A 13271-nucleotide genomic window follows, 5' to 3' on the forward strand; every position below is an offset into this window, starting at 1 on the left:
TATAATCTGTTCCTTGCATTATGAGTTTATAGGAAGGTTCACGCAGCCTGCATTCAGTACCGTGAGATATCAGTCTGCTACGTGGAAACACTGGTACAAATTCCTTTTTTATTATGTTTGTCTGTACGTTTAGATTTTTTAATGGACCCAGAGTCTGAATAGAGAAAGAAAGATAGTTTTTAATATATAGAAGCACCGTTGCAGAGATGTGAGTGCATTTTCAATCCAGTGAAGATTACATGCAAACAAATGCTTAAAATAACTGCGAGTTAATTTGTAAGGAACCAGTAGTCAATCCTGTATGCCCCTAAAACCTGTAGCATCTACCTACTGCAGCTCTACAGCAACAGTTCAAAATATAAGATGGTTTAATATGTTATGGTTCCAGGTATGCTGAGGCAAACCAGTCAGAATGCAGGATGACTCACACGATTTTACAATAACTTTAAAATATATTTAGCTATGATAAAACCCAGATCAAGTTTCTTCTATGTACTCCAAGAGAGTGATAACATCAATTGCCCCATACCGCTACTGTGTGTTACACAGTGGAATAAAAAGACTCCTTATTATATAAAATATGACATACTGCCTGATGGGACAATAATTTCAAACATGTTTCAAGATTTGCATAATAAAAATATTTACATTTAATTTTCCGGTTTTAAAAAGCAAAAGAAAAAGTGTAACTTTGTCATGTATTACACCACTGTGGATCCAGTTTATTAAATTACTGACTATTTAACAATTAACTAACTATAAATAAATAAATAAATAAATAAACAAATAAATTAATGGATGTTTCACAAAACAAAATGTATATTTTAATTTATCTGCTTAGTATTTAGAATATTTCAGTCTAAGTGTTGGGAGTTTTTTGTCAGGTCTAATGTGATCCAGTTGCCAAAAATGTCATCAAATGAGTCCAATTTGCATTTTCACAAATATAGTAAAGGTTTCGCAAATCACAAACTATGTTTTAATAAATCTACATACTATGTAAAATATTTCAGTCCAGGTTTGAAGAGTGTAAGTATTACAGGTTTTTTTTGTCAGGACTTGGTCTAGTTCCCCAGAAGTTCAGTGGAATTGCCCTTTACACACATATATCGAATCGGAAGCCAACTTCAGCGTCGTAGCAACATGGCAGGAGGAGAAGCAGAGGGAAACAGAGGTGTTGGTGGCTTAACTGGTGTTTCAGATAACCTGTGTGTCACTGAGTCACCTGAAAAGGACGGCTTAGAGGAGACACCGGACCTGAAGAGCGTCCTGGTCACCAGCGTGTTAAACCTGGAGAAGCTGGACGTTGACCTGTACAGGTATCCGCTGCTGCCTCAACGACACATAATTTTTACACCTGCTTTAGCTTTTACACCTGCCTCAACTTTTACACCTGCTTTAACGGTACATAAACTCGCTTCTCGGTTCCTTTATTGGGGCTAAAAGTTTCCAAAGCAGTTCTGTATATCTGAAAGTTAAGTTAAACACAGGAAAACAGCTGATAAACATCTTCAGAGTCATCCGCAGCTGGACCATGTTCACGAGCTGCTGTGTATGTGACTGGTTAGCTGGCAGGTTACCTAGCTGATTACCTAGCTGGTTAGCTGGCAGGTTACCTAGCTGGTTAGCTGGCAGGTGACCTAGCTGATTACCTAGCTGGTTAGCTGGCAGGTTACCTAGCCAGTTAGCATAGACATCGTATACATAGACGCCACATAGCCTCACGCTGCCTCTACGAGCCGACGTCTCATCGCGCCGCCATCTTGGATGGGTCTCCATGCGCATCCAATGTGTTTATCTGTAAGGTGTAGGTCCAACCACAGCAATAATTTCACCAATTTATACCTGATTTTTCTTACAGTTTGGTTTGTTACAAACGGCAGAGATATGGTTGTGATACAGATCACTGTAAAACAATAAAAACAACATGCTTTCATGATAAAATATTTTACATGGTGCTAGTAAACTAAGGCATAAAGTTACGCTATAAATAAATTTATAAATGAGTTTTCTACTAACATGTTTGATTGTTTATTGATGCATTTTGATTTATTTACTTTTATCTGGTCAAATGAATTATTGTTATTCTACCTTGTGAAATGTAATTCCACATGATCTGCTTTCAATCTGCTGGTTATTGCAACCGTATGCTAAACAAAATACGGGAATAGTTGCTGGCTTTCTCTTGACTACGGTTGGCTCTTTCTTTTATTTACGTTTATTAATTTATCAACATAGAGATGCAGTTGTACAAAGTTTGAAAATAGAGTATTGTATCAAAATTCAGAAGTTACCCAGAAAAACATTTGGAGAGCACAAACCTCCTCCAAGGCCTTTAAAAAGTTCCTGGATCAAACGGTGATCCAGATCACCACAGTTCTTCCTTTTCACATTTCCAACAAGTCCTGAAAATTTCATGAAAATTCGCCCATAACTTTTTAAGTTATCTTAAACACAAACAGATAAAGCCGGTAAAAACATAACCTTGGTGGAGGTAATTATGCTACCATGTAAAACTCTCTTTGTGAACCATCAAGATCATATTTTTCCATAAACACTTCATAGAAGTAAAATTTATCAATTGTATTTAGTAGATTATTCACTGTGTTAACATTATTTATAAACCAGTTATGGAGAAAAGTGTTTTGTGTTTAAAATATACACGTTTCACAGAAAACAGTAATGTGGGGAAACTACGTTGACTCTGTAGCAAGACTCGAAAGCAGAGACCCATCCAATATGGTGGTGACGCTGGTTCACTCTGCAGCGCTAATGAGGCGTCTACGTATATATGATCTCTATGGCTGGTTAGTATTAAGTTTAAACCCTTAACATCTTAACATAATTAGCAATATTTGTGTTTGCTTGGTTCAAAAGTCCAATGCATATGTCCTGGTAGGACAATGCATATGTGTGCTCTTCTTAAAGATACCATTCTGATAGGAACCGAATGTTTATCAAATTTGGTCAGACCACTCTGACCTTGCACATCACTGGAATGTCCTGCTTATCCAAACAGCACACAGAGAAAAACTTGTAACTTCTACATGAGGATTAATGAAGAATATCAATGTAAGATTAATTAATGATTATCATAATATGAACTGGAAATATTATAACAACTGAAATTCCCAACAGTTAGCTGGCTGGTTAGCTGGTGGTTAGCTGACTAGTTAGTTAGCTGGCTGTTTTGCTTGCCGGTTAGCTGACTGGTTAGCTGGGTGGTTAGCTGGCTGGTTAGCTGACTGTTTAGCTGGCTGGTTAGCTAGCTGGTGCTAATAAAATGGCAGCTAAGTGTTTGTTTTGTTTTCCCCAGAGGAACACACCACTGGGTGCCCCGAACTCAGCGTTTGTTTGGAGGCCAGATAATCGGCCAAGCTCTGGTCGCTGCAGCCAAATCTGTCGGTGACAATCTGTACGCCCACTCCCTCCACTGCTACTTTGTACGAGCAGGTGAGAGGAGTCATGTGACTGTCCAAGAGGGCCTCAGGTGCAACTCAAGCCCTCATGTCAATGATTACATTGTGAATTATTTGTGGATAAAATGTGTGACTGTCTGTGTTGTGGTGCTCCATCAGACACGCAACACAGTTTAGCATGTTTTTATTCAGTTGTTTTAATGTGTATTTTGGGACATTTTACCCACATAGTTACATGTTTATTCTCACTGGCTTGTCTTCAGGGGACCCCAAGGTTCCAGTTCTCTACCAGGTGGAGCGAACAAGAGATGGGCGCAGTTTCACAGTGCGCTCCGTGAAGGCCATCCAGCATGGACAACCCATACTGACATGCCAAGCATCCTTCCAGGTGCAGCAGCCGAGCCCTCTGCAGCACCAGTTCACCATGCCCGTGGTCCCCCAACCCGAGGACCTGCTGACCGTGGAGGAGCTCATCCAGCGTTATCTCAAGTACGGCTGGTTTTCTCTCCGACTTAACCACCAAAAACTATCCGTGATCTATCATCAGATTCCAGCGTTTGGGTGATCCTCCCAGTAAAATAGAGGCTGAACGTCCAGCAGCAGCTGTGTTATGCTTCTTTTTGAGTTAGATTTCACTAAACCAGCGGCAGCTTTGGATTTGTGCTTTCGCACTGAAGCGTTAAAAGCGGCGACATGTTAAACTTTGACCATGTCGTCTTCCAAAGAGTCCTCAGACCAGCGACAGTCCCTCTTCCACCTGCAGGTTGGCCTTTCTGGCATTTTACAGTTAAAATACTGAAAAATGTACTTAGAAACGTACCAAATGTAATGCAACAAGAGGCTTTAAGCTGTGTTTATGGAAAAGTGAAATGTTTTTCGAACAGAAATCGATTTTTTATTAATAGTTTTATATGTCATTTTTCCTGTTGCTTTATTCATGCAGATAACCTGCATAAATGTGATGCTTTATTATTTAAAAGAGGCCAAATAATCCCTATTTTCCAGCCATAGCAGTAGAACGTAGATGGGATACATGCTTCTGAAAGTTGTTCTCACCTCTCATCATGTCAAAGTGGACTGAGACCAGGTTCACCTGGACTTACACTGATGAGATTAAACCCAGCTGGAAACAGAGTAAACACTGTACCAAGCTGCTGTCGTTTCTTTTCCATTGGTTGTGGGTATTATTTATAAGTTAGACGCTCTGATAGCAAATCTGTCCTCAACTTCCCTCCTGAAGACTCCTTTTGAAAAATTCCTGATCCAGGCGGTGATCTGGACCAAAGTCTAATCACCTGTTCCTGGTTCCATGTCCCAGACCTCCTGAAAAATTAGTCCAAATTAGGTCTGGGCGATGAATCGGATTTTAATCTCAACTATAATCTGGTTTTCATCGATGATAAAAATAAAAGGGTGTGATTATTTTTCTCTCTGCAGTTTCCTCTCCTGCTGTCTTCAGCTGCTAATCGAGCGTCTCTGGCGTTGCAGCGCTGTGCTGTAAACTCCTCCCACAGCCGCTTTGCTTTCATTCAGACACTGTTGCCAACTTGGAGACTTTCTCGCTAAATCTGGAGACTTTTTTTGTTAAAAGCGACAAATCTAGCAACTTTTACTGGAGTTATTAGAGACTTTTCTGGTGTTTTGGCGACTGACTTGAAGACACATATTGTTCTGCAGTTACTGTAAGGAAGGAGCAGCGGGAGCCTCTCCCGTCCTAAAGCACTCCCAGGCGGCCAGTCTCAGTCGGCTCCGGCTGCAGGTCCATGTAGAATAACTGCAGTAGGTTGTGGAAGTTCACCTAAACATAGTTTATACCATTGTCAGTGACAACTGGCTGCATTATTTTCCTATACATAGTTCGGCCAGTTAAACGCTGTAATATCCCTCCGTTACGGGGCGTTACAGTGTTTAACTCGTCCTGCTTGTTGGAGAAAGTGTTGCGGAGACTGAACATCTGTGTTTCTGCAGTAAGTCGGACCTGACTGAAAGGGCAAAAGAGGGTCTGAACAAGCTCCTCGCTACTGAGGTCCCCATTGAGATAAAGCCTGTTAACCCCGCACACTTCTACAGACTGACCCCGGGAGAACCACGACGGTTGTTCTGGGGGCGAGCACGCGGACATATCGGTGAGATACACTCAGTAATATTCTGATATGCAGAACTGTTTAAAGATTTATGGTTTCATGTTAACAGTTGGAAAATCATCAGATGTAAAGTATGGCATGTTAGCCTTGTGTCTATGTGTGTGTCTATATGCGTATCTATGTGTATGTCTATGTGTGTTTCTATGTGTGTTTATCTGTATCTATGTGTATATCTATGTGCGTATCTATGTGTATGTCTATGTGTGTTTCTATGTGTGTTTATCTGTATCTATGTGTATATCTATGTGCGTATCTATGTGTATGTCTATGTGTGTATCTATGTGTGTTTATCTGTATCTACGTGTGTATCTATGTGTATATCTATGTGCATATCTATGTGTATGTCTATGTGTGTATCTATGTGTGTTTATCTGTATCTACGTGTGTATCTATGTGCGTATCTATGTGTATGTCTGTGTGTATCTACGTGTGTATTTATGTGTATGTCTATGTGTGTATCTATGTGTGTTTATCCGTATCTATGTACGTATCTATGTGTATGTCTATGTGCGTATCTATCTGTATGTCTATGTGTGTATCTACATGTGTATCTATGTGTGTGTCTATGTGTGTGTCTGTGTATGTCTATGTGTGTATCTACATGTGTATCTATGTGTGTGTCTATGTGTGTGTCTATGTGTGTATCTGTGTGTGTGTCTATGTGTGTATCTGTGTGTGTATCTACGTGTGTGTCTGTGTGTATCTACGTGTGTATCTACAAGTGTATGTCTATGTGTGTATCTATGTGTGTGTCTATGTGTGTATCTATGTGTGTATGTCTACGTGTGTATCTACGTGTGTATGTCTATGTGTGTATCTACGTGTGTATCTACGTGTATGTCTACGTGTGTATCTACGTGTGTATGTCTACGTGTGTATGTCTACGTGTGTATCTACATGTGTATGTCTATGTGTGTATCTACGCGTGTATCTACGTGTGTATGTCTATGTGTGTATCTACGTGTGTATCTACGTGTGTATGTCTATGTGTGTATCTACGTGTGTATCTACGTGTGTATCTATGTGTGTGTCTATGTGTGTATCTACGTGTGTATGTCTGTGTGTGTATCTACGTGTGTATCTACGTGTGTATGTCTATGTGTGTATCTACGTGTGTGTCTGTGTGTGTGTCTGTGTGTATCTACGTGTGTATCTACGTGTGTATGTCTGTGTGTATCTACGTGTGTATCTATGTGTGTATGTCTATGTGTGTATCTACGTGTGTATCTACGTGTGTGTCTGTGTGTATCTACGTGTGTATCTACGTGTGTATGTCTGTGTGTATCTACGTGTGTATCTATGTGTGTATGTCTATGTGTGTATCTACGTGTGTATCTATGTGTGTATGTCTGTGTGTCTACGTGTGTATCTACGTGTGTATGTCTACGTGTGTATGTCTACGTGTGTATGTCTGTGTGTGTATCTGTGTGTATCTACGTGTGTATCTGTGTGTATGTCTATGTGTGTGTCTACGTGTGTGTCTATGTGTGTGTCTATGTGTGTATCTATGTGTGTATCTATGTGTGTATGTCTACGTGTGTATGTCTATGTGTGTATCTACGTGTGTATGTCTGTGTGTGTATCTATGTGTGTATCTAGTGTGTATCTATGTGTGTATGTCTATGTGTGTGTCTACGTGTGTATCTATGTGTGTATGTCTATGTGTCTACGTGTGTATGTCTATGTGTGTGTCTATGTGTATGTCTATGTGTGTATCTACGTGTGTATCTGTGTGTATGTCTATGTGTGTATCTACGTGTGTGTATCTATGTGTGTATGTCTGTGTGTGTCTACGTGTGTATCTACGTGTGTATGTCTACGTGTGTATGTCTATGTGTGTGTCTACGTGTGTATCTATGTGTGTATGTCTGTGTGTATCTACGTGTGTATGTCTACGTGTGTGTCTATGTGTGTGTCTACGTGTGTATCTACGTGTGTATGTCTGTGTGTGTATCTGTGTGTATCTACGTGTGTATCTGTGTGTATGTCTATGTGTGTATCTACGTGTGTGTCTATGTGTGTATCTACGTGTGTATCTAAGTGTGTATGTCTATGTGTGTATCTACGTGTGTATCTGTGTGTATGTCTACGTGTGTATCTAAGTGTGTATGTCTATGTGTGTATCTACGTGTGTGTCTGTGTGTATCTACGTGTGTATCTAAGTGTGTATGTCTGTGTGTATCTACGTGTGTATCTATGTGTGTATGTCTATGTGTGCATCTATGTGTGTATGTCTATGTGTGTATGTCTATGTGTGTATCTATGTGTGTATCTATGTGTGTGTCTATGTGTGTGTCTACGTGTGTATCTACGTGTGTATCTACGTGTGTATGTCTGTGTGTGTATGTGTGTATCTACGTGTGTATCTGTGTGTATGTCTATGTATGTATCTACGTGTGTATGTCTACGTGTGTATGTCTATGTGTGTATCTACGTGTGTATCTATGTGTGTGTCTACGTGTGTATCTACGTGTGTATGTCTACGCGTGTATGTCTATGTGTGTATCTACGTGTGTATGTCTGTGTGTATGTCTATGTGTGTATCTACGTGTGTATCTGTGTGTATGTCTACGTGTGTATGTCTATGTGTGTATCTACGTGTGTGTCTATGTGTGTATCTACGTGTGGATCTAAGTGTGTATGTCTATGTGTGTATCTACGTGTGTGTCTATGTGTGTATCTATGTGTGTATGTCTATGTGTGTATCTACGTGTGTATCTATGTGTGTGTCTATGTGTGTGTCTACGTGTGTATCTACGTGTGTATCTACGTGTGTATCTACGTGTGTATGTCTGTGTGTATCTACGTGTGTATGTCTGTGTGTGTATCTGTGTGTATCTACGTGTGTATCTGTGTGTATGTCTATGTGTGTATCTACGTGTGTGTCTATGTGTGTATCTACATGTGTATCTAAGTGTGTATGTCTATGTGTGTATCTATGTGTGTATGTCTGTGTGTGTATCTGTGTATCTACGTGTGTATCTGTGTGTATGTCTACGTGTGTATGTCTATGTGTGTATCTACGTGTGTATGTCTATGTGTGTATCTACGTGTGTGTCTATGTGTGTATCTACGTGTGTATCTGTGTGTATGTCTGTGTGTGTATCTACGTGTGTGTCTATGTGTGTATCTACGTGTGTGTCTATGTGTGTATCTACGTGTGTATCTGTGTGTATGTCTATGTGTGTATCTACATGTGTATCTAAGTGTGTATGTCTATGTGTGTATCTACGTGTGTATCTATGTGTGTGTCCATGTGTGTGTCTATGTGTGTATCTACGTGTGTATGTCTGTGTGTGTATCTGTGTGTATCTACGTGTGTATCTGTGTGTATGTCTACGTGTGTATGTCTACGTGTGTATGTCTATGTGTGTATCTATGTGTGTGTCTATGTGTGTATCTACGTGTGTATCTAAGTGTGTATGTCTATGTGTGTATCTATGTGTGTGTCTATGTGTGTATCTACGTGTGTATCTGTGTGTATGTCTATGTGTGTATCTACGTGTGTATGTCTATGTGTGTATCTACGTGTGTATCTGTGTGTATGTCTATGTGTGTATCTACGTGTGTATCTGTGTGTATATCTACGTGTGTGTCTATGTGTGTATCTATGTGTGTGTCTATGTGTGTATCTACGTGTGTATCTGTGTGTATGTCTATGTGTGTATGTCTATGTGTGTATCTACGTGTGTATCTGTGTGTATGTCTATGTGTGTATCTACGTGTGTATCTGTGTGTATATCTACGTGTGTGTCTATGTGTGTATCTACGTGTGTATCTAAGTGTGTATGTCTATGTGTGTATCTACGTGTGTGTCTATGTGTGTATCTACGTGTATGTCTATGTGTGTATCTAAGTGTGTATGTCTACGTGTGTATCTATGTGTGTGTCCATGCAGGGGAAGGCAACATGAAGCTGCACTGCTGCGTCGCCGCCTACGTATCGGACTTTGCCCTGCTGGGCACCGTCCTGCTGCCGTACTCCAGATACAAGGCCGGCTTCTCGGCCTCGCTGGACCACGCCATGTGGTTCCACAGCGCGTTCCGCAGCGATGAGTGGATGCTGTACGAGTGTGAAAGCCCGTGGGCAGGTCAGTCCACCGTCTTGGCTCGTCAGTCGGCCACAGTACGACGCGTCGCCCACAAACCTGAAGTTCAGGCTAAACTTTAAAGTTGGATCCGGCTTTTCCCTCAGAGCTTCCACCTGATGGAAGTGTTTGCTCTCTACTCACCACATCTCTGATCAGTTAAACCCTGAAATCTTAACTTTGGCATTATCTGACCTAACATCCTACATGTTCTCACTTATTGAAGAGAAAACAAGTTCTTTATGCAGAGAAGCCTCTCAGTCCCCGCTCTTCAGTTCAGGATCAGGTAACGTTTTAATCCAAACACACAGCAAGAAAAAATCCAGATTAAACTAAACTTTTACTGATAAAGTTCAGTTTAAAGTGATTTATACCAAACTCCTCGTCCCTAACAATCACTAATAACTCTTCCTATTACAACATTATTATAACATGCCTTACTAAGGTTTAATCCTGCATGCAGGAATGGAAAGCTGCACAGCTTCGTGACTTTTAGCAATCCCACTGAGGTCTAACTGGTTTGTTTGGTGTGTTCCACAGGGAGCAGCAGGGGACTGGTGCAAGGCCGACTGTGGAGAAGGGATGGCGTGCTGGCTGCGTCGTGTTCCCAGGAGTGTGTCCTGAGAGTAAAACCAGTCACAGAAACCAGCAAACTATAGGAACATTCCACAGGAAGAATAATAAGGAATAATTTAACACCATGAAAGTGTCTGATATTTATAGTTTCGTCTCAGTATTTGACTCTGAATCTGAAGCATCAATATCAGTTAAATTATTTTTAACATTCATAGGGAACATGCTTTTTTCTCATCTTTTCAATCAATGAATGTTTCATGTTAATAATGTGATGTGTGTGTGTGTGTGTGTGTGTGTGTGTGTGTGTGTGTGTGTGTGTGTGTGTGGTGCTTTAGCATTCCCTCTGACGTACAGCAGTAATGTTTAATGTTAATGATGTGTGTGTTGCATTGGCATCCATTCAGCAGTAATTCCCTCTGAAAGATGTGCCTTTATCCCATGAACACAGTTTGATTAAATTAAACTCAAGACGAGGTCATTTGTTTTGTCACGGTTCCTTCAGAAAGAAATTCTGTCCGTGGCATTAGGATGACGTTCTCTTGGCTTTTTCATAAAATAGGACAGAATTCACATTTCTGCCGTGTATTTCTGCTGTATAATGGATCTATTTCTGCATGCCCTACAATATGTATAAAACAGCTCTGTTTCTACTTTTCCAGTGTTTTTATGTTGCACCTTATCGAAGCAACTTCCTAGTCTGTGAATTGTGTTCTCAGACAATGACAATAAAGTTTTCTGATTCTGATTTAAAAAAGACGTATAAACAGCTGATAGAAGGCTTATTTTCTGGAATTCAGTTTAAATACAAATCTGGTACAGAAATGTAGGAAATTTGTTTTTGGTCTATTATTTCTCTCCCCTTGTATGGAAAGTGGTGCCGTATTATAAATAGTTGGAAAGCATGATTGCTTATCTTTACAAGGAGGTAAAAGTTGTGAGGATCCTGTGGAATCAGATGAATGTGGGCAAAACCCCCAAAAGTTCCTAAATCCCCTGCAACGTTGTCCTGTTGGGAGTCACCCTTGTTTGTTATTAATGTTTATTATTTATTCATTATTTCTTGGTGGATTGGGCAATAGCACTGAACCTTAGGAATAAGTTAAAAGGAAACATCCCATAAAAACAATTTTTTACGCTGTTCGTTTGCAGAAGTGTGTAAAGTAGAAGTAGAAAGTAGAAGTTCTGTCCGGCAGCTCGTTCCAACTAAACCAGGTGAGTTTAATCCACTCAGCTCCACTGCAGGTAGACGAGCCTGTTAGTGAAAATACCTGTTCTAAATGCATCCAATTACATGGCAGGACTTCTACTTTATCTTTACTTCTACTCTATACGCCTCTGTTTGACACTGAACCTCAGTATGACACACTTTACTGTCTCTACTTGGAGTTTGGTCACTCTCATGCAAAAACACGGCCAACTTGACACAAGCGTTTTATTTACCGGTAAGTCAGATTAGATCCCAAAGTTGGATTCATTTCCAGATGATCCACTTCCACAGATCTGGCAACATAGAAAACTTCACCGTTCACCGGCTCTTATTGTGAAAAATCTGACCGGAAGTTAGCAACTGCTCCATTTCTAGCTCCAAGTTGTTAAAAACAATCTGAATAAATTTAGTAATGACTCGAGTTTATGTTGGCAAGCTTAGCAAACATGTTCAGTAGGAAGACATTAAAAGACTGTTCAGTGGATTTACCTGAAAATGGAAAAGAATTAATCTGATATAATAAATGGCTAACTAGCAACCATGCTACATGACCCTTAGACTCACACAGGGTCGTTTATTGTGTACAGAACATATGTCAACATAAACTGGCTCATTCAGTATCTAGTTGTTTTAGTTTATTCTTCCTAATGAAGGCATCAGTTAACAGATGCAGTTATCAGTTAACATCAGACAGTCACGTTGAACACCTCGCCAAGTTTCCACCATTTATATCACAGGACCAAACAAGCAGGAACAAACCGTAAAAACATCTTTCATTTACGGTCTATGGTACAAATGTTTATGTAACGACGTTATGTTTAAACCTTTTATATAAAGCCAACTGGTTACGAACTGAGGTTTAGACAACAGAGTAAATACGAGTTTTTCCAGGTTTATTAAAAAGTCAGACTCATATTTATCACAACAGTAGTTTAAATATCACACACTCTCACATCCATCCTTGTGCTGAATTTGTTCTGCAACACAGTAAGGATGATGATGATGATGCTAGTATAAAAAAAAAGCAACAAATGGTTAGTTGTCATGACAACCGTGTTGGCAGGAAAAGAGCAAGGCAGCATCTTCAGCTGCATCAGAGCTCTGGTACAGGAGATGGATGGTGTCCTTTGTTGTGCAGCTGAAATCTAAGAAAGGTTTCATGTCACAAAACTCTGAAAACATTTGTATCCTCAGTTTTAAAAAGATGAAGAATTAGGTTTGAAAAGAAGGGAGATGTGTAACATGCAGAAGCTACTCAGCCTCTTACTGGTATTCAGGGTTTCAATTCATTTTATAGTACAGATATATTAATGGATAAACTGCAGATCTGAGTATTAGTTGTATTTTAGCTAAATGATTTGTTTTGTTTAGTTTGTTTAGTTGTGGTGGTTTGGGCCCCACTTAGCTGTGGGTTAGAATAAGTAAAAATAGACTTCCTGCTTTGTGGTCGGGCTTCCTGCTGATGGTGTTGTGTATGAGCCAATGGGAAGGAGCTGTGTGGGGGGCGAGTCGTCATCGAGCACGCCTGTGGACCAGAGAGATGGCAGCAGCCACGAGGGACGCAGTAAGGTCACACGGATGTGGTGTTCTGACCATAGACTGTATGGTTCTGACCAACGTTTAACTGATCACATCCATGTCCTCTGGAGAAGGGGACATGAAGCTCTCTTTACATGCAACTGTAATCCATCCTCTTTAGCACTCAGGTTCATTCTGCCTGCAGATAAAACACAACTTTCACACAATAAAAGCTTTTTTTAAAGTCACATGAATAACAATAATTAAGGCAGAGCCGTGTGTGAAGGTACGGTGTGTCCATTTTCACCACGTGTCCCTAT

General features: G+C 40.2%; 1 protein-coding gene across 1 annotated transcript; it reads left to right on the top strand.

Annotated features, from left to right (window-relative positions):
• Positions 1-1143: 1143 nt before the first annotated feature.
• Positions 1144-10879, top strand: acot8 (acyl-CoA thioesterase 8; the record flags this gene model as incomplete). Its single annotated transcript, XM_079242839.1, has 6 exons — positions 1144-1319; positions 3317-3453; positions 3683-3908; positions 5388-5545; positions 9462-9653; positions 10191-10879. 6 exons carry the CDS (start codon positions 1144-1146, stop codon positions 10307-10309), a joined length of 1008 nt encoding a protein of 335 aa, XP_079098965.1. The 3' UTR covers positions 10310-10879.
• Positions 10880-13271: the final 2392 nt, after the last annotated feature.

Source organism: Telmatherina bonti (genome assembly GCF_933228915.1).
Source record: "Telmatherina bonti genome assembly, chromosome: 6".
NCBI lineage: Eukaryota > Metazoa > Chordata > Actinopteri > Atheriniformes > Telmatherinidae > Telmatherina > Telmatherina bonti.